Source organism: Cibotium barometz, chromosome 52, assembly GCF_041138505.1.
Source record: "Cibotium barometz isolate CiBa-2024 chromosome 52, ASM4113850v1, whole genome shotgun sequence".
Lineage (NCBI taxonomy): Eukaryota > Viridiplantae > Streptophyta > Polypodiopsida > Cyatheales > Cibotiaceae > Cibotium > Cibotium barometz.
This window is the reverse complement of record NC_141097.1, coordinates 1,376,319-1,403,946: the sequence shown is the minus strand read 5'-3', so window position 1 is coordinate 1,403,946 and position 27,628 is coordinate 1,376,319. Positions and strand designations below refer to the sequence as shown.

Genomic DNA, 27,628 nt, shown 5'->3' with positions numbered 1-27,628 from the left:
GTTTTCTTGATAGCAGTTTGCAGGCTAGAGTTCTTGCATGTTTTAATGATTTCGGTGAAAAGATCCAGTGCAGAGTGAGAGGTTTGGGTGGATCAGAGCAGAGGTTAGGCTGAAGATCAGAGAATTGGCTAAGAGGTGTGGCCCTTAGATTCTGTGTGCAACATCTTTGTTAGATACTTGGTCCAGATCGGAACTGCTCAACTGTAGCTCCTGCTTGTCAGCTGGATGCTGACTTCAATGAAGTTTGAAGATGTTGCTGTGAAGAGTGGTCGCCGAGGTCTATCAAAGGACCCCTGAAGTTTTCTGTTTTTTTCTTCTTTTTCTTTGAGCCCCAAGTCTCAGGGATGTTGAGACTGTGTGGTTTTTGTTTCAATGAATAATATAGTGTGTTGAGCTTGAGTTCTTTGTGAGTGGATGAGTTTTTGAGCCATGGTGCTATAATTGTGTTGTCTTGATTGAGTTTATGGAGGAGGAACCCTTGTGAGTGCAAGTCCATAATCAGTTGTGTCAGAACTGAGTCAGCCACTGTCAATTGAGAGGCCAGAGTCAGGCTGAGTCAGTTAAGTGTTAGATCTTGTCAGCTGTGCGTGTAGAGGGTGAGAATTAGTCAATTTGAGTTGAGTGGAGCCTATTTGGAGTTTGGTTTGACAGTCTGGGCTGTCAAGTAGTCAGCAGTCAGGTTTGAGTTGTGGGCTGAAAGTGTCTGAGTCAGTTTGCAATCAGTTGAGGGTTTGTTGTACTGTATCTTCGTGAGTTCTGAGGTGTCTGAGGGTTTAGAGGTGTCAGAGGACACTGGGGTTTGAGGAAGGTTGGAGAGCTTGGAGAGGACACGTTTTGACTGGGGCAGGTGTCAACATTCTGAGTCAGTTTTTGTCGGCTGGAAGAGAGCTGGAGCTATTCAGGTCAGGTGAGGCTTGTAGTTGGACGTTCAGAGCTTTTGGTAGTCAGTGCTGACTTGAGAGGACAGTTTGAGGAGGCAGCTGGATCAGATAGGGAGGTTGGGAGGGTGTTGAAGTGTCCAATTGAGTCAGCTGGAGGGCTGAGGACAGGAGCCTGGTTGATTGGTGCCCTTGGAGCAGGGAATTCAGTGTCTCCCAGTTCTGATCTCATTGTGTTTTCTTCTTGTGTGCTTGCTAGTGGTGTAGTAGAGGCCATCACCTAGCCACCACACATGCTTTGGTGTCCCCACTGAGGATGAGAAGGTTCTTTAGGGCGGTGTTTGCCAGGTTGGAAACCACCTGGAAATCAGCTCAAGCCTTTTGCTGTGATCATGATTGTCCAAGGTTTAGGAGGGGAGTTGATGGAGAGGATCCAGCTAGATTTCTGAGACAGGTGCAACTGTTTTGTCTCATGAGGAATAGGGATTGTGAACTGGAGTGGGTGAAGGCATTTCCTTTGTTTTTGGAGGACCATGCGTGCAGGTGGTATGAGGATTTACAAGATGATGTGAGAGACAGTTGGACATTGTTGGAAGCAAAGTTTCTCTAGAGGTTTGCAAGAAAATTGACTTTAAATGAGCACAATGATCAATGTGTGGCTGATTTCTGGCAGATGTTTGAAAAAGCATGGCATTCATGGGAGAGAGCAGTTATGCGTGCTAAAGAGATGTCTTTGCTTGAGTTGTATGGTGCTTATATGAAGTTTCTCAAGATGCAGACATTGATCAGTCAATTGAGTCTTGAGTTGAGGGAGAAGTTGGAGTATAAGAGACCTAAGAGCTTGAAAGAAGCCCTTGAGATTGCTTGCATGAAGGAGAGGAAGCTGAGGTTCTACCTTGGTTTGAGGCGCCTGCTAGCTATTCAAGGTCTTGAGTTTGTGGATGCAACTTATGACAGAGTATTAGAGTCAGAAAGTTTGCAGGTACAGGAAAAAGATGAAATGTTAGATCCGATGGTGAATCATGATCTGTCTCATGTTTCTGTAAGTCTGCATGCAATGTCATGCGATTGGAAGTGTGGATGTACTTCCTCATCATGATCATTGTATCAGCCTCTACTTTCAGAGAGCTATGTTATTTGTACTTGTTTCGTTTTTCTTTTCCATGATGAGATACCATGGATAGCTTTGTATCACTTTGGTCTCATAGATGCATTGGGTCTTTAGGAGATGTTTAATATGGCTCAGATTTGACATTCCCAGCTCATAGCTCTAGTCTTTGTTTTCTTTTGTACCATGATGAGATTACATGGACACTATTGTATCACTTTTGGTCTCATAGACCCACTGGGTCTTTGGAAGCCGTTTAATATAATTGTCTTTCTTTCTTTCTCTTTGCATCAACTCATCATGGCTCGAACCTCCATCTCTCTTTGCACAAGCTCTACAGCTGGCACCATGAATGTTAACAGGAAGCTCCAGTGCGATTCAGATCGCACAGAGAGAGGCTTTATTACACGTGGTGTGAGTGAGGGACCATTTCTTTCTGATTGGGCTGGCGGGATCATTTGGCACTACAGCTGCCTGTTTGGCTTCCCCTGAGGTAGGATCATTTGGCACTACAGCTGCCTGTTTGGCTTCCCCCGAGGTAGTTCCTTCCGAGAGCGTCCAGCCATGGAGGGAGTACCCTCCCGCAGATTTTTTCCACCTCAGTTGAGGGTTCTGAGCATGTACATGTAGCCTCCAAGAGTGCCGGTGATCTTGATGGTAGTGGTGCAGGTTGAACTGTTAGAAGCAAGTCTTCGAACTCCTGTTGACGTTGATCCTCATGGAGTCAAGGTGGTCATCCCACTCTCGGCGACGCCGTTCCTTGTCCTTGGCATTCTCGACCTCTCGTTGGTGGTCATCTGCGAGGGAAGCCTGCCTCTACAAGCTGTGACCCAGTGTCTGCCAGCCGGTCCATAAAATCTGAAATCTCATTGGTTAGGAACCTTACAGGAGTGGTTTTGGTCGACAAGTAGCCACTGTAGTTCTTGTTTCAATTTGTACCTAGTTTGGGTACAGCAACTTGTATTTTGTTTGTATCATCATCGAACATCGTATAGATGGTTGTTGTTTTACTGTTTCAAACTGTATTTTTGTAATCCATGCCTAGGTCCTAAATGAAAAGCATGAAATATATTTGGGTACATCAGGGATCGTGGGTGTGGCCTGCAGAAAGGTATTAAAGTATAATGGCTTCCTATCAGAATTGAATGCTGTTCTTGCATAAAATGTTTCATTTTAAGGATTTGTCATATTTCTGATGGAAGTAGGATTTTTGAGCTGCTGCTTGTCATCTTAAAGTGCTAAACTCTCCCAGGTTTTCGTTGCTAATCCAAGAAAGCCGCCCTCCATAGTGAAAGTCCTCTTACAAAATCGTGATAAGTTGGTGACTTTTTTGGAAGATTTTCACCTTGACAAAGGTGCTCTCTCTCTCTCTCTCTCTCTCTCTCTCTCTCTCTCAGATGCCAGTGTGCTTGTTTCAGTTACTCTATTGATGAGTTGCAATGGTCTCATAGATCTTGTGGTCTCTAGTAAGTAACATGGTAATAAATTATCATTGAACTTTGTGGATCACAGAAAGTTAAAAATTTGAAGCTGCCTGCACTCTTTTCTCAAATGTACTCTCATGGAATCCTGTGATGCTTTTAATACAGAAGATGAGCAGTTCGAAGAGGAGAAGGAGCTTCTTATCAAGGAATTAGAAGGCTTGACTAACCAGTAAAGAACTGCAGGATGTCCTTGAAAATCTTTATTTGGTGAAATGCCATTAAATGTTCTTGCAGCCTTTCCTTATTTAATGAAATGAGATTAAATGCCTTAAAATTAGTCATGGTGTTCTCAGTTCAAGAACTTTTAGATTATTTGGGATATTAGACCTGTATAAATCCATATTTATTTGTTATGTACAGTTTGTTTTCAGAGTAATCTATAATAGGGAGTGAGGCGCATGTATCACACTCCCTGATGATTGACCTTTTCGAGGTTTCTTTTCTCCTTCTGTAGAGGCATCATTGTGCAAGTAACAATTTGTGAACAAGGTAATCTATGAGAACTACTAGGCACCTCATAAAATTTTGAGTGGTAGCTAGCAAGGTACAGCTTAGTCTCAATGAGGACCTGCACACATACTCTTGCACACTTAGCACGGAGTAAATAGCAGGCAGGGATCACTGCACATGGGCCATTATCAAGCAGCATCCCCAGTCCATCAAACTAGCCCCCGTACCCATCTCTTGCACATTTGTGAAGACCACAAGTTTGAGAAAGATGTTCCACTAACCACTTATACTCTTTTGAATATTCTATGTATCTTAGTTTGAATTCAAATGCTGTTAACCATGCCATTGGTATTTCACGTGCCCTACCTACCGTTACACGCTTTGTGATCTTACCCCTCGAATGGGCACTTAGGTTTTGTAAGATGGCACTGGAACATATAAAGCAGATTTAAGTAGGGAAATTAAGGACTTGGTGCACATACTTGCTTAAGACTAGTAATAAAGGTCGGCCTAGTTTGAAAACTAGTCACTTGTAAGTCAATTTCGACAAATAGCAATATACAATCATTCTTGCAATAATTTACTTGTAAATGCTCCTCTTCCCTTTTCTTGCTTGCTTGTATGCCATTGAATCTTGCTTGCTTGATGGATGCATGTTAGATAGGTTTGATTGTAGTTTGTTTTCTTGCTTTAACTTCTCCTTTATTTCGTGCCTATTGTGAGAGAGAACCATCGTGTTCTTGCCTCTATCTAGGCATAGAGAACTCTCCCTTCACCCCTCCGGTAAAAGATCGTTCCGATGTGACATGGAGTGAACACTTGACGCATGAGCTAGTGGTGCACCCACATAGGGAAGTTGTTTGTTTGCGCCAGTAAGGTAAGACCCAATGACACTTGCTTTGATACATATTAATTATTACTACCATAAAGACTTGTACGGACATAAGATTTTCTTATCATACAATCTATATCAACTATAAATTCCAAGGTAAAAGTTCTTATCCTTCGTGAGTGTAGGGAATTAAAATGCCCTCATTACTCAATAATTGCACACCAACCTTGTCATTGATCTAGTTCTTAGATTTTTGTGTCCTAGACTTAGTGTCATACAAGGGAGAGTATGTGGGCGGAATTCATAGAAAGAAGATGTGAGCTTGTAGATGTGAAGTTGCATACGTGAGCTTACATGCATGAGCTTGCATACATGAATCCACAGATGTGAGTCTAGAGACATGAACTTAGACATGCAAATATGTTTGGGAGCTTGTAAATATGAACTTGCATTCGTGAGCTTGTAGGCGTCAAAGTAGAGGCATAAATTTGGGGATGTGAATCTTGAGACGTGATCTTGGTTACGTGACCGTAGTAGGGGAAAAAAATCATGTCTAAAATTATTTTTAGACATGCGCCAAAAGCACTAAGATTGAATGTCATATTGGAAGTAAACTTGCATCTTATAAGACTCATAGGTACAATAAAAATGAGTATCATCCTTGGAAGGAGATGGATTAGAGTCATTGATTATGTAGTTAATTGGTGGAAAAAAGAATCGTAACACTAGAGCTTCTTCATGGAATGGTTGTTGTACCTCTAGTGGACGAGGGAGCATTGAACTTCCCAACATCGCAAGTCTCACCCTCTGCTTATCACCTCCCTTGTCGGCAAGGACAAGGATCACTTCCCAAATGTCAACCTTGACGATCCGTTAGGGAGGTTACCAAGGAGTGGGTATTCAAGAGTACCATGGCTAGCCAAATAAAGTAGGATGCCCAAGCAAAGACTTTTCATCCACCTATCCATGAGCAAAGATTTGTTACGCGGAAGCCCTGAGCAACAGAGTGTTACCGACATCTTGAGTCTAGTTGGATCCCCGTTAAGATGTTAGAAGCTTAGGGCTTTTACGTGATGGAAACCCTTTCGTTTGCTTTCCAAAAATATCACGGATTGCGTCCGAATGTCCAAAATCAAAGAGTTAGGTAGCGACCTCGGATCCCAATTCGAGCCTAGTAGTCGACATTTGGTTGGGTCCTAACGAGCTTGTTAGAAGGAGAAGGCTTCTATGAAGATAACTATATTTGGGTTTCAAAGTCAAGGAAACCTACACCACAAGCCTCTACAACCATGCCGTCCAATGATAGACCAAAGATAGAATGGAAACCAAAATCTATACCTTCGATGCTAACTCAAAAGCGTAAGCAGGAATGGAAAGCATTGGCTTCCACCTTGACTCATGTGCAGACACCACATTCAAAGAAGTTGAAAGAATCCAAGGACTTTGAGTAGCAACAGTTAACACCTTGTCCATGTGTACTGATCCTACCCATCCTTGTTCCCATCAAAGAAGAGCCACCAATGGTGTCAAATCCCAAAGAGAATTATGCAAAAACTTTCGTGGCACCACTGAGAAACCTTGTAAGATCCCTCTTATAAATCAATAAGTTTAATTGACTATGAAAAATATTTGTGATTCATTTGAGAAAATGTGCAAATAAATTGTTTAAAAATAGATATTTTTTAAGAAAAAAATTAGGTTTATGGGCATACATAAATGAGAAGATTCTTGGGTGCACATGCATGTGCACGCTTGGATTTAATGTAGGTTAAAAAGAAAAAAAATGATAAATTTATTTCAAAAAATTTAAAAGTTATTAAGTCAAGTGTCTCTTTCTAATTAAAATTTCGTAGAAAAATTAGTTGATATGCACAGTTGTTTAAGTCGAGCTTATTTAAGTCTTGTCGAAGCTTGTGTCGTTAGGTCTTGCCTTCGAGCCACCAATGCAACTTTCCATTGTGGATGCACTAGCTCGTTCATCGTATCCTTACTCCGTTGCGACAGCAGAATGCTCCTTGCCAAAGCGGTGAAGGAAAACCTCTCAATGCTTAGATGGAGGTAAGAAGAGATGGTCCTTCGTGATGGTTCACTCGTAAAAAGGTGGGAGAAGAAGAAGAAGCTTTTTTAAGAAGAAAACCTATAACCAAATCTCTCTAGCATGCATTCATCAAGCAAGTAAGCTTCAATAGGATGCCAACAAACAAGAAGAGGAAAGATAGAGAGCTCACAAGAAAACTATTACAAGGGAATGATTGTGTATTATATATTGATAAAAACGGCTTATATGTAAATGACTAGTATTTACACTAGGTCAATCAAACTTAAAAATGGTGTAGTTTTTGTTACTAGCCTTTGAAAACATAAAAATGGTCCGGTCTTTATTACTAGTCTTAGGAAACTTTACACACTACGGTCGCTTTTTCTTTTTGGCATTAAGCACATGGTAAGGTTTCTTTTTATGTTCCACAATCATCTTACAAAAGTTTTAAGTGTTCGTTCGCATGGGAAAGATGGCAAAGCGCATTATGGTAGGTTAGTCGGGCGAAACCATATTAACGTATGAAATGGTTAACAATAACTATGTCCGCGTGTATGCATATTAATTTAATTTATTGAGGCAAAGAGTTAATTCACTATGTGTTCGGCATATTAATTTAATTTATTCAAGCAAAGAGCTAATTCTTCTAAAGTTCAAAAAACCATGGTTTGGTCAAAACAAGGTGGAGCTGGTGATTTTTCTACCCATGATATTTTGTTGGTGATGTGTAGTATAAAGTTTATGCAAAACAAGAGTCGCCTATTCTCTATTAGTTCACTCTAGATAAAGTACATGCATGTAATTCTAAGGTTGAGTTTTAGCTCCTTAATTCTATGGTTTGTTTGGATTGCATGGTAGGTATGACTCGAAATTAATTGAAGTAGACTATCTCCAAGTAGAGGCTCCCAACACCCTTTTCAAGTATAAATACCTCCTTCCATTATGTAGAGATCCCTTGAGAGTCTTATCTCTATCGTGTGATTGTAATCGCCATGTTTGGATAGCTCTTTTCATCCAAACAAAAAAGCTAAAAATGCATGTCGAAGGTGAGCAAATGCGCTCAGGAAGTATGTAAGCTTTGCCCTGGCCGAGCTACAGAACTGCTGCGCGGGAGGTTGCTGAATGCCAAGAGGACGACGGTCAAAGTCTTAGTGTGCGGATGTGCGCTTGGAAGTAGGCCTGGCAGAGGAGGTGGCAAGAGAAGGTGCAGCACATTAGATCCGGCGGGCCGAGAATGTGCAGATGTATGCGTGGAAGAGCTGGCAGTGGCGCGACGTGTAAATGGCGAGGCAGGGAGGGCGCAGATGGTGGCTGGGGGACATTTGAAGCAGCCGGAGAGGCGGGTGACGGGCGGGGAGACTGAAAGCGGAGGCGAGCTGGTGGTGGAGGGGACGTACGACGACATGGTGGGTGCTGAGTTGGATAGTTTTTTTTTCAAAATAACAAATATACATATATCTTTTGAGAAAATAAAAATAATGAAAAAAAAGAAGAAATAAGGAAATGGTTTTTTAAATATGTTAGTGAAAAAATTTAAAAAAAAAGAAATTAAAACTAAAAGAAAAGAAAGGAGGGCTTTCTTTTTTAAATGGTTCAATAAAAAAGAAAACAGGAGGGTTTCTTCTTCTTTTTTTTTGTTTTTTATAGCGTGGAAAATAATAAAGTTAAAAAAAATAAATGGAATAAAAAGGCAAGAGAAGGGTCATCCTTATCTTTTTAATGGTTAAATAATCATAATAAAGAAAGCAAGGGAGAAAAAAGTTAAAAAAGGGGAGGCGGGTTTTCTTTTTTTTTTTTTCTTTTAATTTTTAATTTATAAAACAAGGAGGGGGGCTAAATCTCTTTGATTTTTTGAGACGAGGGGACAGCGGGCGTGCACAGATAGATGAGGTGCACATGGATGTGCGCATGTCTGCATGCTATGTGGTGTGAAGAGGCAGGGGGATGTGTGCCCTCATGCGAGCTATAAAGGAGTTGGTGCATGAAGATGTGTGGGGTGTGGTGGAGATGTACAACCATGTGTGCAGGCAAGGTGCATGCACGAGCAAAGGTGCGAATATGCATGTGAATAGGGTGTAGTCCCCACGTATTGTGTACACGTGTATGCACGTGTGAATGTGAATGTGTGCATGGATAAATCTGCGAATGAAAATGTGTATGTGTAAGAGTGTGCATGGATAAATGTGCCAATGGAAATGTATATATGTAAGAGTATGCTGAGTGTGTGCATGGATAAATGTGTGAATGAAAATGTGAGTGTGTGCATGGATAAATGTGCGAATGAAAATGTGTATGTGTAAGAGTGTGCATGGATAAATGTGCCAATGGAAATGTATATATGTAAGAGTGTGCACGTGCGAATGGATGTGCGCGTGCACGTGTGAGCAAAAGTGGGTGCTTGAGATGCAAATATGCGTGCATGTGTATGTGCGAGGCATATGTTAAATGGATGCGCACTAATAAATGGAGGTGAAATGGAAAAGAGTGGGTGCACGCATGTGTATGAGATGTAAAGGGATGTGGTAAATGGAGGTGAAATGAACAAGAGTGGGTGCACGCACCTATGTGAGATATATAGTGGTGTGGTAAGCCCTTGCGCACGAGTAAATGGAAAAGAGTGGGTGCACGCACGTGTATGAGATGTAAAGGGGTGGGGTAAATGGAGGTGAAATGAACAAGAGTGGGTGCACGCACGTGTGTGAGATGTAAAGTGGTGTGGTAAGCCCTTGTGCCATGGTAGGAGTCACTCTTGTTGTGGGGAGTTCACCACACCACCCTCGAGAGCACAAAATGCTCTAATCAAGAACTAATATACCGTAGCTAGCACACAAATAGACAAGTGAGGTATGTCACTTACCTCGTGATAGCTTGAGTTTGGGATTCTCGTAGGGTAGCACAGGCGATGGAGCTTGTGAGAGCTCACGCCGTCGACACCACCACACACTCATCGTAGCTCAACCACCTTGTAGCTGGATCCCTCTCTCACTCACTCACTCACTCACACACGCATAGACAAGCAACTAGAAAGCTTAAAATGCACATACAAGCAAGTCAGCGAGGCAAGAGGGAGAGACTAGAGAGTAAGAACACTCTTAGATTATGCATAAGAGAATACAAGACAATGAGGGGTTGGCCTTTCCTTTTTCCTTATCTCCTTCGTTTCTAGAGTTTACATCATTTAGGCAGCCAAAGTTAAAAATTAGGTGCCAGCCTTCATTAATTATCCCGTGGTGGTATGCCTTTCATAGACAGTTGGCGAGCGCTCAAATAAAATATACAATACATAACCATTTAAGTGAAATTTGACCGTTCTGGTGCCTACAACCAAACAAAGTGAAAGTGAAGAGGTGGTTGGCCTCGATAGGTCTCCGGCAAGAGTTAACATGTCCTCCTTCTTGATAATACAGATTCCATTTTTGGAATATGTCGTTGAAGATGAGTGCGACCTAGAGAGCAAGGGGGACATCCTCACAAATGACTAGAATTGGCTCATATGTCATTGGTAATTATGGGAATTTTTGTACAATCCCCACCTATCAGACTCATGTTACTCCTTTGGGATTCATTCCACTACGCTCGCAGGCAGTGCCCTTTCTACCACATGTTTCCCCTGTTATTCCAATACTTTCCAATACTTCCAGCAGCAGTAAACCCTCTCAATTCCAATAATTTTTACAACGCAAGCATAAGGGAGAGCTCTAGCCAAAAGTATAGGACCAATTCATGAGAGATAACATATGGAGTAGCTCTGGAAGGGGTGCACAAATCACAAAAACTCATGCACAAGTTCAATGAAGAGGGTGATCCTAGAAGACATCACGAGGTCTTCGATCAAGTTTGCGAGGGCTTAAGTGAGAGGAATGAGCTTGCAAAGACCAATGCCTTTAGCCTTATACTAGATGGCGAGGCTTGTGATTGGTATCAAACCTTGAGAGTTTAAGAACGTCTAAACTGTACCAATCATCGATGGTTATTCCTAAAGAAGTTTTTGCAGTGAGGGAGCGTTGTGGAGCGTGGCTTCATAGTTACACAAAGCTGAGACAGAGGAAGGTGAGTTAGTGAGAGATTTTATTAGTCGTCTCAAGTATTTGTAACTCTCGTTGTGCTCTACATGAATGATTCTCTAACAATCAACTACTTGATCAATTTATCCACAGATGAAGATATCCATAATGGTTTGGTCATTAGAGGTATCACCATCAGGGAGGATGTCATAGCTAATTCCATCCAACTTGAGGATAACCTGATGATAAGGGGAGTTAGAGCTTCAGATTCTAAGTCTGTTGCATTAATAGAGCAGCCAATGGTTGTAGCACCACCTACGAAACCTGTATCTAAAGGTATTACCATATTGAAAATGACGGGCTAACTTTTCAAAAGCTCTCCACCAAGAGGAAATGAATCCTAGAAAAGATCCGAACAATGTGCACATGTACCCAAGCAGAGAGCTTCATTCATGTTACATTTACCGTCAAGGACATACCACTAGTGAGTGTCCCATTTTAAGGGCTCGTTTTTATGATGGTAACTACAACTTTTATGGGCACTATGGTCACATGAAGCCCGAGATTTCCGAGCATGCCTATAGGCTGTTGCCAACACAATGAGACCATAACTAGCCTTGTTACTAGCACTGCCAGAAAAATTAGCCCTTGGTCCTGTAGTAACAAATCAAGAAATGGTTGAGCATCCCATGTAATAACTCCTATCAAAGGGCATACACAATGCACCCAATGTGCCATTACATCCACTAGACTTAGAACCACAACCAGCTTCACCAAGGTTGACACCTCTTAATCAAGTACACTTCGAGGAGCCTATTGTGAGTACACAGAATATGAGGTAAATGTCAAACCCATTCCACACCTCTTTGAGGACCTCACAGAGCTTCATCCTGACTATTATGTAGTGGATGGGAGAGGGGGAATCAAGCTAGTTTACCAACTTGCTGGTATGGGAAGGGGCCGGGACATCAATGCAATAGGAAGCAGAATGCCTCTTCAATGTTACCATTGTTAAGGTCCCCATCGAGTTTTAGAATGCCCTATAAAGTTTCTTGAAATCAACCAAGTTGTGTCCTCAAACATGCCACTAGCTACCTGTAACCATTGTGGCATAGATCATCAGATTAAAAACTACCCCAACAAGTGTGTGGTGACAAGTCCACATATGGGACCCACCATCACACCCCTAAACATGATTGGGGTAAGTAATCAAACCCAAAGGTAGATCTTGAAAATCTAGATCCCACACCTTTGAATGCTATTGCCTAGCTACAAAGCTCAAAACCAACATGTTCTCGAGCAATGATATGTGGCCTCAGTAGTAGCAAAGTCTAAGAAGAAGAAGGGCTATAGGAGGAAAAAGTTGATTAAGAATGGGAAAACAAAAGAAACCAAAAAAATAAATCTGGAAACACCTCAAGAGCCAATCTTCATTAGAGACTTGGATGAGGACTTGGACTCCTTATACCCAAGGGCTGATTCTGAACTTGGCAGGGAGATATCACCCAAAACCAAGAGCATGGAAAAGGATACCCCATGGGAAGAACCTATAATTATTGAAATTAAATCCCACATGACAAAACTTGGCTCTTATCCTAACCCTCAGAAAGAGATTGAGAAAATCCAAGAATTCAGTGATTTAGTTGCAAAAACACGAGGAGCTAAAATCAAAGCTCAATCAAGTGAGAGTCTCAGATATTGTACACCCTAGTATCTTAATGACTACTATTGAGATTCACAAACCCCTAGATGTGCCGTGGTGATTGGTTTAAGGGACAACTACTATATGGAAACCCTGAGCCCATCTCGGAGATAGATTTTCCAATCTCACTGCACCACATTCTTATGGAAATGAGGTCATGAGTTTTCCCACTGAACGTTCCCAAATTTTTGGATTTTATGGTCTCACAAATAAGTACAACAATAACAGCCCGATTGAGTGGATATCCTGAATTGTTGAAAGTAATGAGGGCTCTCCTTAATGGAGAACTCAATGTAGGATAACTACTTTTGTTAACATGCATCAAGCGTGTCTCCATTATACAATGGAGATAACTTGAGTTGTGCCCGAATCAACAGTCCTAGTGGAAGAAAAAAATATCAAATCTATGGTTGAAATTCCACTTAATAAAATAGGACATTACTTTGAAGGTGATGTCTCTAATGCATCACTACCAGTCACACTGGCATCACAGTAATGGGAGTCCTAGATGGTGGTGCGGGAGTGAGCATAATCACCAAGAAATGTTAGGAGAAGATGGCCAAGCCGCATCTGAAAGTGTTAGATATCACTGTCAAGATGGCTAACGTAGTTGCCACCAAACCTATAGAAAAGATCAAGATTCTTAAACATCGGGTTAAACATACCTTCATTGTTATAGACTTTTCCAAACAACCCGAATCATATAAAATGATCTTAGGATTCCTCTTCATGAGAGAGGCAAAGATGGTGCATAACTAGTTTAAGAACCATGTCTATCTCTAATTCGATGATTCCATCATTAGGGTTAATCTTGTGATCGCGTACATCCTATGGGAAGTGGAGGAATCTTTGAAAATCATGGAACACCACCACTCATTCAGTCCCCATTGCAATATTGCTATACTTGCAGAGAAGATGTAGGGAAGGACCCACTCTACAAGGATGCCAAAAAAGTTATTGAGCTGGAAGATCTAAGCTGGTGGATGCATATGATGGCTACAATTGATAGTTGGGGAATCAGAGGATCTACATGGGTTACACCTGTTGTTGACGGTGAGGAGCTCCCCAAGGTTATGCCATTATAAAGGATTCATGCTCTACTTTTGATGCTGAGGGGATTGGTTATAGTGAACTTGAGTACACATGGGATGATTCTGACACAAGCATCAATGGTGGTGAGGAGTCTGAAATAGAGACCAGAAGCAACACCAACTCAATTACTACTATGAGCAAAACAAAGCTAACAACATCAAGAGAAATAATGGGAAGTGAAATAGAAACTATAGGGAGTATCTTTGAATCTGATACTGAGTCCCAATTTGAATAAAGGGATGAAGCTCTTCAAAACACCAAGGTGCATCTTCAAAAATGGTAAAGACGTAAATGTTATACAACCAATCATCATAGAAGGCTGCAAGAGAGGATAACTACTATCCAATGGCAGTGGTATGTTAGTGCATTTGATGCATTAACAAGGAGAGGAATTACAAAACGTTATCTCCTCCCACTGAGTTGATAGCCAAAATTTGATGCATTTGATGCACATCGCAAGTTTATTGACAAGGAGAGGAATTACAAAACGTTATCTCCTCCCACTAAGTTGATAGCCAAAATTGATGTCATTGATGAACCAAATCTTTAGGCACAAGAAGAACAAAGAGTTGTCCTAGAAAGAGAAGGAAATGAAAGCTATAGCTAAGGCAACTGAAGAAAATTAGGAGCCAACACCTAACTTATGCCCTGTCCCATAGCACTATAAATATTTTACAATTGGGAACTGCAAGTTATTATTCGATAATGTCATACAAAAACCAACAAGTGAGGTAGCAAAAGTCTATAATGGTTTGGTTGAAGTAAAAGAAGTAGAGTTGGCTGAACCTGGGGAAGACCCTAAGCCAACCTTTATAGTGGTAAGAGAACTCACTTCAAATCAAGAAGATGAACTCATTGATCTCTTCAAGGAATATAATGATTGCTTTGCATGGAGTTACCATGATATGAAGGGAGTACCTACTACTGAGGTTCTACTACTGAGTTTGTGCAGCACACAATTCCCATGGTACCAAATGCTAAATGTGTCCATGACCTTATCCAATGAATCCAAAGTATGCTAAAATTATTAAAGAAGAGATAGATAAGCTCATCGAATGTGGATTCATCTATGAGATTGAATATTCAAACTAGGTGTCACACATCATGGTTCTAAAAAAAATTTGCAAGTACGTGTCGTTCTCAAAAAGATCAATGCAACAAGACAAGGTCAATATCCCTTATTGTATATTCAGAACACGTACTTAAACAAGTAGCTAGCAAGGAAGCATACATCTTCTTAGATAAGTATTCAGGATCCAACCAAATTTCCATTACTCTGGAGGATCAAGCTAAAACTGCTTTTATTACAGAACATGGAGTTTAAGCTTATAGAGTTATGTCATTTAGCTTGACAAACGCACTAGCCACATTCCAATAGCTTATGAACACTGCCTTCTTTAAAGATTTTTTTAAGGACATTTCTTGAAGCTTTTTTAGATGATTTGTGCATTCATTTATCATGGAAGGAGCATTTATCTTGTTTATGAAGGTATTTGAACGATGTAGACTTTATTGCCTTTCTCTCAACCCATTTTAGGTTAAACATGGAGTCATCTTAGGACATATAGTGTCCAAAAATGGGATTTCCATAGATGAGAATGAACCCATTCGAATGCTAATAAACTATAGGGAAGTCCAAAGGTTTATGGGACATATTGGCTACTACAAGCAATTCATGCTCTTTTATGTCGAGATTGCACATCCCTTGTACAAGCTTCTCATTATATTTGACTGGACATAAAAATGTCAACAAGTCTATGACATGTTAAAGCAAGGTTTGGTTCGTGCTCCTAAACTATAAGTGTGAAACTGAGATGGTATCTTCCATGTGCATATTGATGCTTCTAAATTTGCAATTGGATATATCCTAGCTCACAGCCAGGTGCACATAAACTAGACTACCCCATAAGTTTTGCCAGCCATCTCGATAGTTGTGTGAGGCTGAGATGAATTATACCACCATAGAGCATGAAGGTTTAGGAATGGTACATGCCGTGAAGAAATTCTGACATTACCTTTTAGCTAATAAATTTTTTTCCTATGTTGATCATCATCGTCTCTCTTTATTCTTGTGCCACATTTGCTTTCTTCACAGCCCCATGGGTGGTGACCTTTGAGCTTTTCAATAACATAGCCCACTACTGAGAACGCTAATGTGCAGCACTGGTGGCTAGGAATCACCCACCTGGTTGACTTCCTTAACGTGCGCCCTGGGGTTAGGAATCATCTACCTGGTTGAACATGCCCTGCACACGATCCCTATGCATCATCCTAAAGCTGAGGACCTAGTGAGGCAGCTATGCACAGGCACCACCATCAACCTACGCGACATTGAAACAACACTCACAGAAGCTTTGGTGGCTGAGCGACTGAAGCTGCCCCTTGATGGCTTGACAGATCTTGCCCCGACCGAGCACGAGTATATGGTTAGGAACTTCGGTGGCCGTGTCAGTGGCAAGCGTAAGCTGGGAAACCATAAGAATGCTACCACCATTCTTTGTTATAGGATGTTCTTGGAAACCCTCTAGCTGTAGAACAAGATGCAACATAGCCATGGGATCCGTAAGGCTAAGAAAGGGGAAGATATAAGCTAGGCCACCCTTTGCTTCACTAAAAGCCACAAAGAAGCCACCCGCCTTCAGAAGAGCAACACACACACCAAGATGGGCCAACCAATAGCAATGTCGGTGCAGCAGGCCAGTATAGCAACCGCCCCAATCGGCTGAAGTACCTAGCCTACCCTAGCCCATCAAAGTGAAAAACCCTTCAGAACCCCAACCGAAGGTCCAAACTGCCCAAAACCCCATCGAGGTGGCCAGTTCTGAGAGAACCGTCAGAGCCTCAACACCGAGATGGGATGCACCCGATCCTCAGCCATGGCATCCCAATTTAAACGCAAGCTGGTGTTGGCCTCGCAGATCTTTAAGGAAAAGAAACATTGCATTTGGTAGGAGCTCTCCTCTACCAAGTCGGCCCTGACAAACCCCTGATAGCCCTACTCACCCCCCGGCTCAGTCTTTCTCGGTGGTGGTCTCCAGCCTAGCAGGACCCTCCATCCCCAACGGCCACCCATGGATGTCCCCACAGCACACTGAGTACCTGGCTTAGTGCTTCCAAGGTGAAGATTCGTTTGGCACCCACCAAGCTAAGGCCCAGACTCTCCACCTACAAGATACCATTGATCGCCTCCAACAGGAAAACACCACCCTTAGCGGATACCCTGAGGGAGCTGACCATGTCAAGGGAAACCAAAAACCGAGCTGTCGCCCACTTCACTGGCATCCTCAACTCTCTGAAAGACTAAGCCCTCAAAGATAAATCCCAAATCATCTTCCTGGATGCCCAGCTCAAGGCCCACACCAGCCCCTCTAAAATACCATCCAGATTGACACTAAAGTTTTGGTTGAGCTCTCCGACACTCTACAAGATGACCTGAATCGTCTTTGGGACCAGTTCATGGACGAGCTCCACCTACTCCTCAACGGCCAATGCAAGCAGTCGGCAATCTAACCAAAGGAGGACGCTGACTCGGATGATGAAGGTGATGCTCAATCCGGAGCGCCGACATGCCGAACGCCCGCTCCATATGGTAGTCAGTTGTACCGAGAGCCCCAACAATCCCAACCCAGTCCCCAGCCCCGAGAGTATCCACCTCCGCCCCGGCGGCCATGATGACCTCCTCCTGAAGATGGACTAGCTGGAACAAGAGCTCGCCCGCTACTACAAAGAGTAGAACACCAAACTCACCGCCCTGGGGTAAGAAGTCAATCCAAGAGCCCAAACCGAACTTGGAGGAGTCGTTTGGCATGCAGAACTTGAAACTAGCAATGGTGCCATACTTTGATAGAACCACTTCCAACAGGGAAGACTTGGCCATGGCCCTCCTGAAAGAACATGCAACGGCCCTCCAAAAGAAATATGACGAGCTATACGACAAGATGGCCGCCATGAGAAGATGGCCTACAAGGAATAGCACCCACTGAGGATAGGGGGAAGATGCAAGCTCACATTGATGATCTCAAAACCAAGGTCACAGGGAAGAGGCCTGTCACTCGGTGAAAGAAGCCCAACGAGACCCAACAAAGACATCCAGTTGGCTATCGCCAGCATGGAAGAGGCCAAGAATGTTACCCTCCACATCGAACTCGCCTCTACCCAAATGCAGATCATGGACCTATAGAGCGAGAAGCAATCCGGCGAGACAGGGCAACTCCACCCAAATAATCCCCCAGGCCTATTACTACATGCAGATCCTTAAAGGGCGTCCATTGTAAACACCTATTCTAAAGCTAGCACTCTTAACCTAGAATCATGTGGTGCACCTTTATAGACAAGCGAAGATCACAAATGCAAAATAATACATTACAAGATTCTTTTAAGTGAAAACTAGCATTTTTGATGATCAAATTGGTTTTGTAGGACAGCCAACATCGGCTGTGTAGAAGTATCTGGTAGTATTACTTAATAGAAGACTCTAATCAAAGAAAGAGGAGGATACAAGAGGCCCATAATGAAAAAACTTTTAACACAAAAATGAAGAATCAACCGAAGGTGGCAACTCTAATACATCAAGAACCCTGACAATTGGGCCACATATTATGTTGTGCTAGTTAAAAACTAGATAGTGAATCCCATGTACATAGGCAGCTACATAGGCACATACATTAGAAGGAGTAGGAAGCAAAGAAGAAGCATAACCAACTAGTCCTCAGCTTTTCAGAGTTTAAGTCACCACCCTTTAGCATGGTCTCAATAGAAGATTGGATGTGTGGGGATTGATCAATCAATTCATCATCTCCTATCAAGAAGTCCCCCACATTAAAATATAAGCCTCCATCAAATTATCGGACATCATTCACATCTACCTCCAAGACTTCAAAGAAAAGAAGTCTGCATGTAGTGGCATAAGTATGAGGAGCCTCGTGTGCAAGCCCTCGCCTTTGAAATAAACATCGAAATAACCATTGGGTCCACTCTTCAATAAATATGTGGGATGTTCACGTGAGTCTAGTTACTTGAAGCCTCCTTGAAGCTTACAAGATGAGAACCTTTAAAGAGAAGATGTTCTCCTCCGAGTTTTTTCTTGAAGCTTATAGGATGAGAGCATTTAAAGAGATGTTCATGCTCCAAGTTTATCCTTTTTAGCTACAATTTTTTGTTCACCTGCAACAATGGCAAGCCACTACAGTGATTAAAGGCGGTCCAACCTTTCAGCATATGTAGAGATAATATCACGAAGATCAAGCTGAAGATGCTGCCACATCGACGAAGACAACTCCTCATTGCTTCCAAGGATGGAGGTAGGACTAGGCAAGTGTAGTTATTGACACTTTTTTTACACCTACAAATCCCCACCTCTAGCTTAGTATTTTTTTTTTAAAAATGGGGATATACTCAAGCCTATGTAAAGCCCTCTATAGTAATGGAATAGCATATTAGCATTTTGCTAAAATCTCTTGCCTTATCATTGTGCTCTAGTTTTGACATTAGTTTTATCAATTAGTCTTAATCTCTTTCTTGCACTTCTATTAGGTCAAGATGTTGATGCTAATTTATTTCTAGACCCCATAATTCTCCATAGGCATGAAATTCGACTTGGTATCAGAGCCACCAATCATCCCTTCAGCATCATGTATGCACCCTAGGACAACCCTAGATAGCAAAATTATTAGCATCCTAATTAAACATTAATCTAAAAATTTCCTCTTTTTCTTCTTCTAATTGTGATAGAAGACTACACCTCTCCCACCTTGTGTTTAACCCACTCATTGTATTCCTACCCTTCTGTAAAATGTCAAGAACTAAGCCAATATTGTAGCCTATGAGGCATCTGTGTGTCAGACCACTCTAGCAAATGACTAAGATTGTAGATATAGCATATGTATGGTGGTAGTAGTTCATCACTTGAGGGGGAGTGTTGAAAATAGCAAACCTGATGTTAGGTAAAGTTAGGAGTAAGGGGGAGTATCATGTGACCCTCAATTGATGTATGAGTTGAATTAAGTCATAGACTATGGTTCAAAGTCTCAAAGGAATCTCAAATGTGAAGGTATATTTGGAATGTCGAGCACAAATGGAGGCCAAATGGAGGCACCTAGAAAAAGATGGGAAATAGTCCAAGTGGATTGTTAACCCTCATTGACCTCATTAGACACCTCTCTAGAATCATTGTATATTTTACGTGTGCGATCATCGCTTGTCTATGAAAAGTGTGCCATGGGATTAATTATGGAGATTGTATTCTTAGATCAAGTGTTTGCATAAGCCTCGTGGATAGCCATGGACCAATTTTTTAAGTATTTTTGCTGACGGTGTGAAGGCTAGAGGCCAAGATAATGGGTCATTGTGTATTCTCACCATTCATTCTTTCATGCTAAATCAATAGAGTGATATTCTTCTCTGCTCTCCTATGCTATTGCTTTCTTGCTTGCCTCTTGCTTGTTTGAGCTCTTTTGTGATTGCTTATATGTATGTGAGAGAGTGAGTGTGTGTGATTGAGTGAGAGAGGAGGGTCAAGCTTCCATTGAAGTGTGGTGGTGGCATTGGAGTGGAGCTTGGAGTGTGGTTGCACGGCAACATCATCTCCTACAAAAATCGGAGCACAAGCATTCACATGAGATGAGTGACACATCTTTTTTATGCAATTGTGGACTAGGTTAGGTAGATTAACTTCTCAGTTTGAGCTATTTTATGCTCCTAAGTGCGGTGAGGCAAACCCCCATGATATTGGCTAGTTCCTGCACTCTTTCTATGGTGCAAGGGCTTCCCATAAATGGTGTCCCTACCGGGGATTTGCCCTACCACATAGCCACAATGCATGTGTACGTATAAAAGAATTCTGTTACAATTATCTTTTTCTATTTTTGCAAGAAGGGTAGAAATGAATAGCTGAAAAATGTGTCCATTGTGTGGCATTGTTTGCATTCTTGTTGATTTCTGTAATTTCTACATATTGTTCAATTCCTCCATATTGTTCGATTTCTGCTTGTTTTTCATTTCTTGTGAGTGCTGAAGCAAGTGCATTTAGATTAATTCTTCTCCCACATTTCATGTGCAAGTCCAATTTGGGATTTCTACATTTTTTGGTTTTTGGGTTTTTTTTTTCAATTTAAAAATAAAAAACAGTCAAATTGAGCATTAAATTGAAAGAATTGGGTGAATTAGACCACAAAATCGGGTGAATTAGACCACAAAATCGGTTTCCTAGCATAGGGTTTCTACATTTTTTGGTTTTTGGTTTTCTTTTTCAATTTAAAAATAAAAAACAGTCAAATTGAGCATTAAATTGAAAGAATTGGGTGAATTAGACCACAAAATCGGTTTCCTAGCATAGGGTTTATCTCAATTTTGACTCCCTATGCAAAGAACTTGGGATAATAACAAAAATTAGGGGAGGATTTGGCAAACACAGAAGTTTATGTGTGCTCGATTACCCAAATCTCAACACTTTAATCCCCGATTACCCAATAGCACCAACCAGGTATGCCCTAAAAGAAATAATCTTAAGTGGATAAAAGCTGGAGAGTATGCCTACAGAAAGCTTACATAAGCCTCCGTGAAGTCTAGGGATGACCTAAGTAGGAAGGGGGCATTTCCATAAAACCTAAATCTTTATCCCCCAAAACATCTCCACTCCCCAATAATTCTTCATGTTCATATGCAAAGGGAATTGTACATCTATACATATTTATAGGAAATATACACACAAAATAATCCCCAGAGCCCAAAAAAAACCTAAAAATAAGAGAGGAGCACAATAACAATAGAACAAGAGAATGAATAATCTCAATGTAGTGACTTTTTATATAAGACTAACTGTTGATGTTTCAGGTATCATGCAATGGATTTCACTTAGCGTGACACAAATGCACCTATCTCGGACCTGGACTATCATGAATGGTATTATCAGGGAGTGACTAGCATATGACCTTTCTAGACCCACTCTCGTTACTTTTATGCATCTTTAGGGGAGAATTGTCGACATGCATTTGTGGAATTATTTTTACTGCAATTTCATCCCATCACTCCATGCCATGCATGTGAACGACGTATTCTCTTTACATTATCCCATCTTTGCTAGTAGTGTAGAACCGATTTTCGACACTATGGGATAGCATTACTCCAATCCATGGTAGGAGCAATGCTACAAAGGTATGATGAGCTTAGTATTCTTTACGCGATCACCCCGTGAGGAAGCAGACGAGCGATGGAGGCTAGAGCGTTATCGTGCACTCACCCCATCACTTCATGATATACTTTTACCCCCACCATGTCCATTCTAGGTAGTAGTAAGGGAGTTTATTATGGCTTTTCAGGGTGTGAGATGCTTGACCACCTTACCTATAGTGAGCCTCTCGTGTCTATGCCATTTTATCACCAGAATGCATTGAGACCATTGCCTACTCATCCAACATCAGGTTATATCTTAGAAGGCCCAAGTGAGGAGGAAGATCCACCTAGTGATGTCAAATCAGAGATTCCTTATGAACTATGGTTATTTGACGAATGAACTTGCTAGATAAATTTATTTTACAAGTTATCAAGTTGTGGTATAAGGACTTCTATCATGGTGCACCAAATCCATTTTTATAACACATGCAACCTCAATATGGATCGAAATTTTTGACTTGCTCATATAAGCTTTCAAATTGTTCTTCATTTCACCTCCGTGCATTCATGACGTTAACTAAATGAATTTATGATTGGACTAAAGTCTCTTATGCATGTCGCTTAGAGGAACCCTAAGGCCATATTATTTCTTAGATTCGGTAAAAAACCTATCTATCCCCCTGACTAACCTTCAAAATGTGTCGATGGAGTATGCCATGTACTCTCACTTAGCTTTTAGTGAAGCCTTAGGTATATTCTAATCCTTTAGTTCGGTTGTAATGAACAGACTCCTATATATTTTATATTGAAAAAAAGAAAAAAAATAAAACAAAACACAAAAGTGACCAAGATGATTGTAAAATTCCTCCCTCCGACTTTTGAGGTGTGTAGGTGTAAGAACCTCCCCTTCTGATCTTATAATTATTCCCCTCTTTGAAATAAAAGAAAGATCCTGTTTTACCCTGTTTTGGCCTAGAGAGAGAGAAAATGTCTAGAGGGAGGTAATTCAAAATTGAGATATTTTTGGATTGAAATCAGGTAAAAAGGACCTTGGCCTAAGGGTCCAGATTTTCTGAAATTTTTGAATTAAGATTCCTATGGACCAATTAGATTAATCCAAATGTAGGGAGAAGAAAAATAAAAGAATAAAAGAAAATCTCCCAAAAATGAGTAAATGCTCACATAAGATGAAGAGTTGACTAAGGACAAGGTTATTAGTTAAAAAAGAAGAGATATTTAGAAGAAATGATGCATTTTTGACACCTTAGCGTGGGGACTTCCCCTCATGAAGGAGGCGCCTATTTCACATGTGTGGTTGAGTTTTAAACTCACAAATAATGAGATATTTTCATCTCTCCTCTCTCTTGCTTCAAGTAGATTCAAAAAGTAAGCTAAACTGACCTAAAAATGGTCAAAAATTGACCAAGCTGATTTGGAAAATTCTAGAATTAGTTTTCTTGGTTAGAGGCTCACTTTTTCCTATAAATGAAGCCTTCCCCTTTGTAAATGGTTAATAGTGTTTTATGCACTGTTACTCTACTCCTCCCCAAACAGTGAATTCATTGATAATTAATTTGTTTTTGACCATTTCCTCTTCAAAAGAATTGGTGGCTACTCTTGTTGCAAACCATCAAGCCAAAGGAAAGCTCACAAAACTCCTAATAAGTTAGAAATTCTACTTTTTCTTATTCTATTTTATGGTTTTTTGATTTTTGCTTTACTCTTCAAAAGAATTGGTGGCCACTCTTGTTGCAAACAAGAGTAGATTCCTCAAACCATCAAGCCAAAGGAAAGCTCACAAAACTCCTAGTAAGTTAGAAATTCTACTTTTTCTTATTCTATTTTATGGTTTTCTGATTTTTGCTTTCTTTAAAATGAAAATGGATGTTATGCCTTGCTGGAAAGGCTTTCCCCCTTCTCTTCATTATTGAATTCAACCTTTGTTTATCCTAGATGTGTAATCAAATTGATGGAATTAAACTTTTCATATTTTTTACTCTTAATAAAGTGAAAATTGATTAGATTAGAATGATTCAAATCATCTTGGATAATTTCTAGTAAATTTTAGAGTGAAAAAATTGAAAAATGGTCGCCATACAAAGGAGGTTGTTATGGCAAAATTTTCTTAAATTTGGTGAAATAAGTTTTATCTTTTTATTATTCAAAAATAGTAATCCCCTTTTTATTCTATGCATAGAAAAATGCATATTAGAAATATTTTTATTATAAAAGTGTTATTTTCATTAGAATTAATTTCTATGCATAGAAAGATGCATATTGGGAATATTTTGATGAAAGTGTTACTTTCATCAAAATTGATTTTTATGCATAAATAGATGCATAAAAGAATTTTTTTATTATAAAAGTGTTACTTTCATTAAAATTGAATTATTCTCATCAATTTTGATTTTATGCATAGAAAGATGTATAAAGAAATTTATTTTTATTCCAAAAATGTTATTCTCATCAAATTTTGATTTTATGCATAGGAAAATTCATAAAGAATTTATTTTTATTCCAAAAGAGTTGTTCTCATCAATTTTGATTTTATGCATAGAAAGATGCATAAAGAAATTTATTTTTATTTCAAAAGTGTTATTCTCATCAATTTTAATTTTATGCATAGAAAGATGCATAAAGAAATTTATTTTTATTCCAAAAGAGTTATTCTCATCAATTTTGATTTTATGCATAGAAAGATGCATAAAGAAATTTATTTTTATTTCAAAAGTGTTACTCATCAATTTTGATTTTATGCATAGAAAGATGCATATAGAAATTTTTTTTTATTTCAAAAGAGTCACTCTCATCAATTTTAATTTTATGCATAGAAAGATGCATAAAGAAATTTATTTTTATTTCAAAAGAGTTACTCTCATCAATTTTGATTTTATGCATAGAAAGATGCATAAAAGATTTATTTTTATTTCGAAAGTGTTATTCTCCTTAAAATTGAATTTATGCATAAACGGATTTTTATAAAAGTGTTATTTCCCACTGAAGTTGTTCTTATGCATAAATATATGCGTAAAGAATCTTTATATAAAAAATAAGAGTTCTCTTACATTTTGTAAATAGATGTGATGATGTGATTAGATGAGAATGGGAATACTTATGAAATGAATGTGGATTGATATGTGGGTAATGTGGATTGATGTGGATAGATGAGTGGATAATGTGGATTGATGTGGATGATGTGGATGGATGTATGGATGATGTGGATTGATGTGTGGATAATGTGGATTGACGTGAATGGATGTATGGATGATGTGGGTTGATGTGAATGGATGTATGGATGATGTGGATTGATGTGTGGATAATGTCGATGGATTATGGATGATGTGGATGGACGTATGGAAGATGTGGATGGATGTGTGGATAATGTGGATTGATGTGGATGGATGTATGGATGATGTGGATGGATGTATGGATGATGTGGATTGATGTGTGGATGATGCGATTGGATGTGATTTGATGTGGGAATGATGTGATGTGATAGGGATCGATGAAGAAAAAAAATTGTGGGAAGATGAGAAAAGATGGGGACTAATGTGAAAGGATGTGGAGTGATGAGAAAAGATGGAAATATTGTTGGAACTGTATTTGTATCTGAAATATGTTTTTAAATGACTGTTTTATGTCAAGAATGCTGGGGCAGCATTTTGACCATCTTGTGAATGAGGTCGTGGAGACCTATCTGTTAAAGTTGCAACTGCTGATGGAGAGTCAACGGAGGATAGCTCGCGTGGCAAGGTCGCGGTCGAGGTCTTAACCAGCCTTGGTTTGATTTAAATGGTGAGCTTCTGGTATAGTGGGTGAGGGACCAAGGAAGCGGCCTATGAGTGAAACAGTAGGTGACCTGCGATCCTAGAGGGTGCTGACCATACGGTGCTCGGGCTGCTCTGGGTCACCGAAGATACCCACACGTACATCGGGGAAGATATTGGAACAAGAAGTAAGAGTTGTTTTCTGAATTCGGGCATGGATCTGGTTGATTGACCTTGCTGGTCCTCAACGGATGTATCCATGGCTCTTTTATATGGATCTGTTGGTTGATCTTGCTGATCTTCAACGGAGACTCCATTTTTGTTAAAGTGAATACTTGCCGGCTACTATGAGCTAGGAACTATCGAAAAGGCCCCTGAGTGGACAGGGGTGAGCGTTCTGGTTGTTGCCAATGATGCCATAGGTACACCGGTGAAGGAATGTTTGGAAATAAGGATTCAATTGGATAATTAGAGGATTATGATCAGTGACACTATGGTTTCATTAAATGATTGTTTTAAAGACTGTTGAATATGTGAAAAAGGCAATTTCATATTGGGTGTGTAAGTGGTGTGACTAGTTTTTAAGTTTGCATGAATATCTGGCTAGGAGGCCTCGGAACCCTTTTCCCTGCTGGTACTCGGGACAACCTAAACAAATTCTTAATTGGATCCCATCACTACTACAGTGGTGGGGCGGTTAGCTAACCCATGGGACTGGATGGGGTTAGGCTAGACTGATGGATCCTTAAATTGAGATCCAATTCTATTCTGGTTCGATAGATGAAGTAAATCCCGAACAAAAATTGTTCTATGGAAAAGAATCAACGGCTGTGCCTCTCAATGAGGAAAAAAGCGTTGGTCTCTATGATCCAAGTACAATCTTTTCCCTCATCTGACTATGGGACTTACGGGTTCGGTCAGATCAGTTTAGTTAGTTAAGGCTTTTGACTACGTTAGAGAAAAGTTATCCTAGAGGAATTGCCCGTGCTTTCCGGGCAAGGGAAGTTTTTCCAGGTTTGCTTTTGGAAGAACCAATGGATTAGTCTCTTGTCCGGATATCCGTTGGTGGGTGAGGCCCCAAGTGTGGGACCCTGCCCTGCGCAAGAAGTGCTACTTTCGCTGCTATTACCCCTGAATTCGTTGTGCGGTGGGGATAGGGACCTCACAATGATAACTATCGCCATTTAGGATCCTGGTAGGACTCTTGGTTCCTCATAGCAGTACCTTGATGCTGATGCCTTGGTCCTCATGGGGTAGGACCTTATGTCGTAAATAAGCTAATACAGTAGAGGCTATGCCGGCACTGTAATTAGGAGACTCATGGTGATCCTTTGATACTCTTGGTGGAGGTCTATGGGCCATTGCCTTGGTCTCCACGGGTTGGTGCCTAATCCTTATATATTTAGATTATATATATATATATACCACCTCAATAAAATCTAATCATCTTCCATCTTACCAATAGGCTTAGCATATACCTTCTAACCTCATAAAGTCTGGATACCTTGAGACTGAACCGTAACTGTAGGCATGTGACTAAGATCAACTCAAGTATGGATAGACTTATTACCAACCTCTAACTTAAATTGGCCTTAACTTTCCTCTTTATCATACATGATTAACATTAAACAAGTCATAACCAAAAAAGAAACAATCTCCATGCATGCACATCCTTTTCTTTCGATTCCTTGTTTAACCTTATTTTTTTACAAAACATCGTTTACTTGTTGACTTGTGTTTTATGCATTGCAATATACCTTCTGATATGTGACATCAACTCATCTTCATCGACATCTTTTGAGGATGGTATCTGCATCAGGAAGGGGGGCATGTTAACCACTACTACCAGAGACTTCTACAAAACCAATGTTGGCCGTCCTACAATTTTCAACCAATTTGGTTGATGTCATCGAAAATGTCAATTTTCACTTGAAACAATCTTGTAATATATTATTTCGCATGTGCGATCGTGACTTGTCTATAAAAGCATGCCACAAGATCCTAGGTTGACAGTGGTAGCTTTATACTAGGTGTTTACACTAGTTAGAGTGGCCAAATAAGCCTGAGGACCAAACTTTTAACTTTGGCCACCCAAGAGTGTGAACCCTAGAGGCTCGGGGGGGGGGGGGGGGGGGTCACTTATAAATATTTAAGCATAGCATGT

At 40.4% G+C, this 27,628-nt stretch overlaps 1 protein-coding gene across 4 annotated transcripts in view; it reads left to right on the top strand.

Moving 5' to 3' along the window:
* Positions 1 to 3,985, top strand: part of LOC147608661 (Mo25 family protein) — a 94,808-nt gene extending 90,823 nt beyond the window's left edge. For 3 of the 4 annotated variants that reach the window (XM_086788259.1, XM_086788260.1, XM_086788262.1), the window contains exons 10-12: positions 3,032 to 3,097; positions 3,239 to 3,341; positions 3,576 to 3,985. In XM_086788259.1, coding sequence (XP_086644385.1) covers positions 3,032 to 3,097; positions 3,239 to 3,341; positions 3,576 to 3,643 — 237 coding nt within the window. In that variant the 3' untranslated portion in view covers positions 3,644 to 3,985. The remainder of the gene's footprint in view (positions 1 to 3,031; positions 3,098 to 3,238; positions 3,342 to 3,575) is intronic. The other variant, XM_086788261.1, reaches the window with a different exon arrangement.
* The last annotated feature ends 23,643 nt before the right edge of the window (positions 3,986 to 27,628 follow it).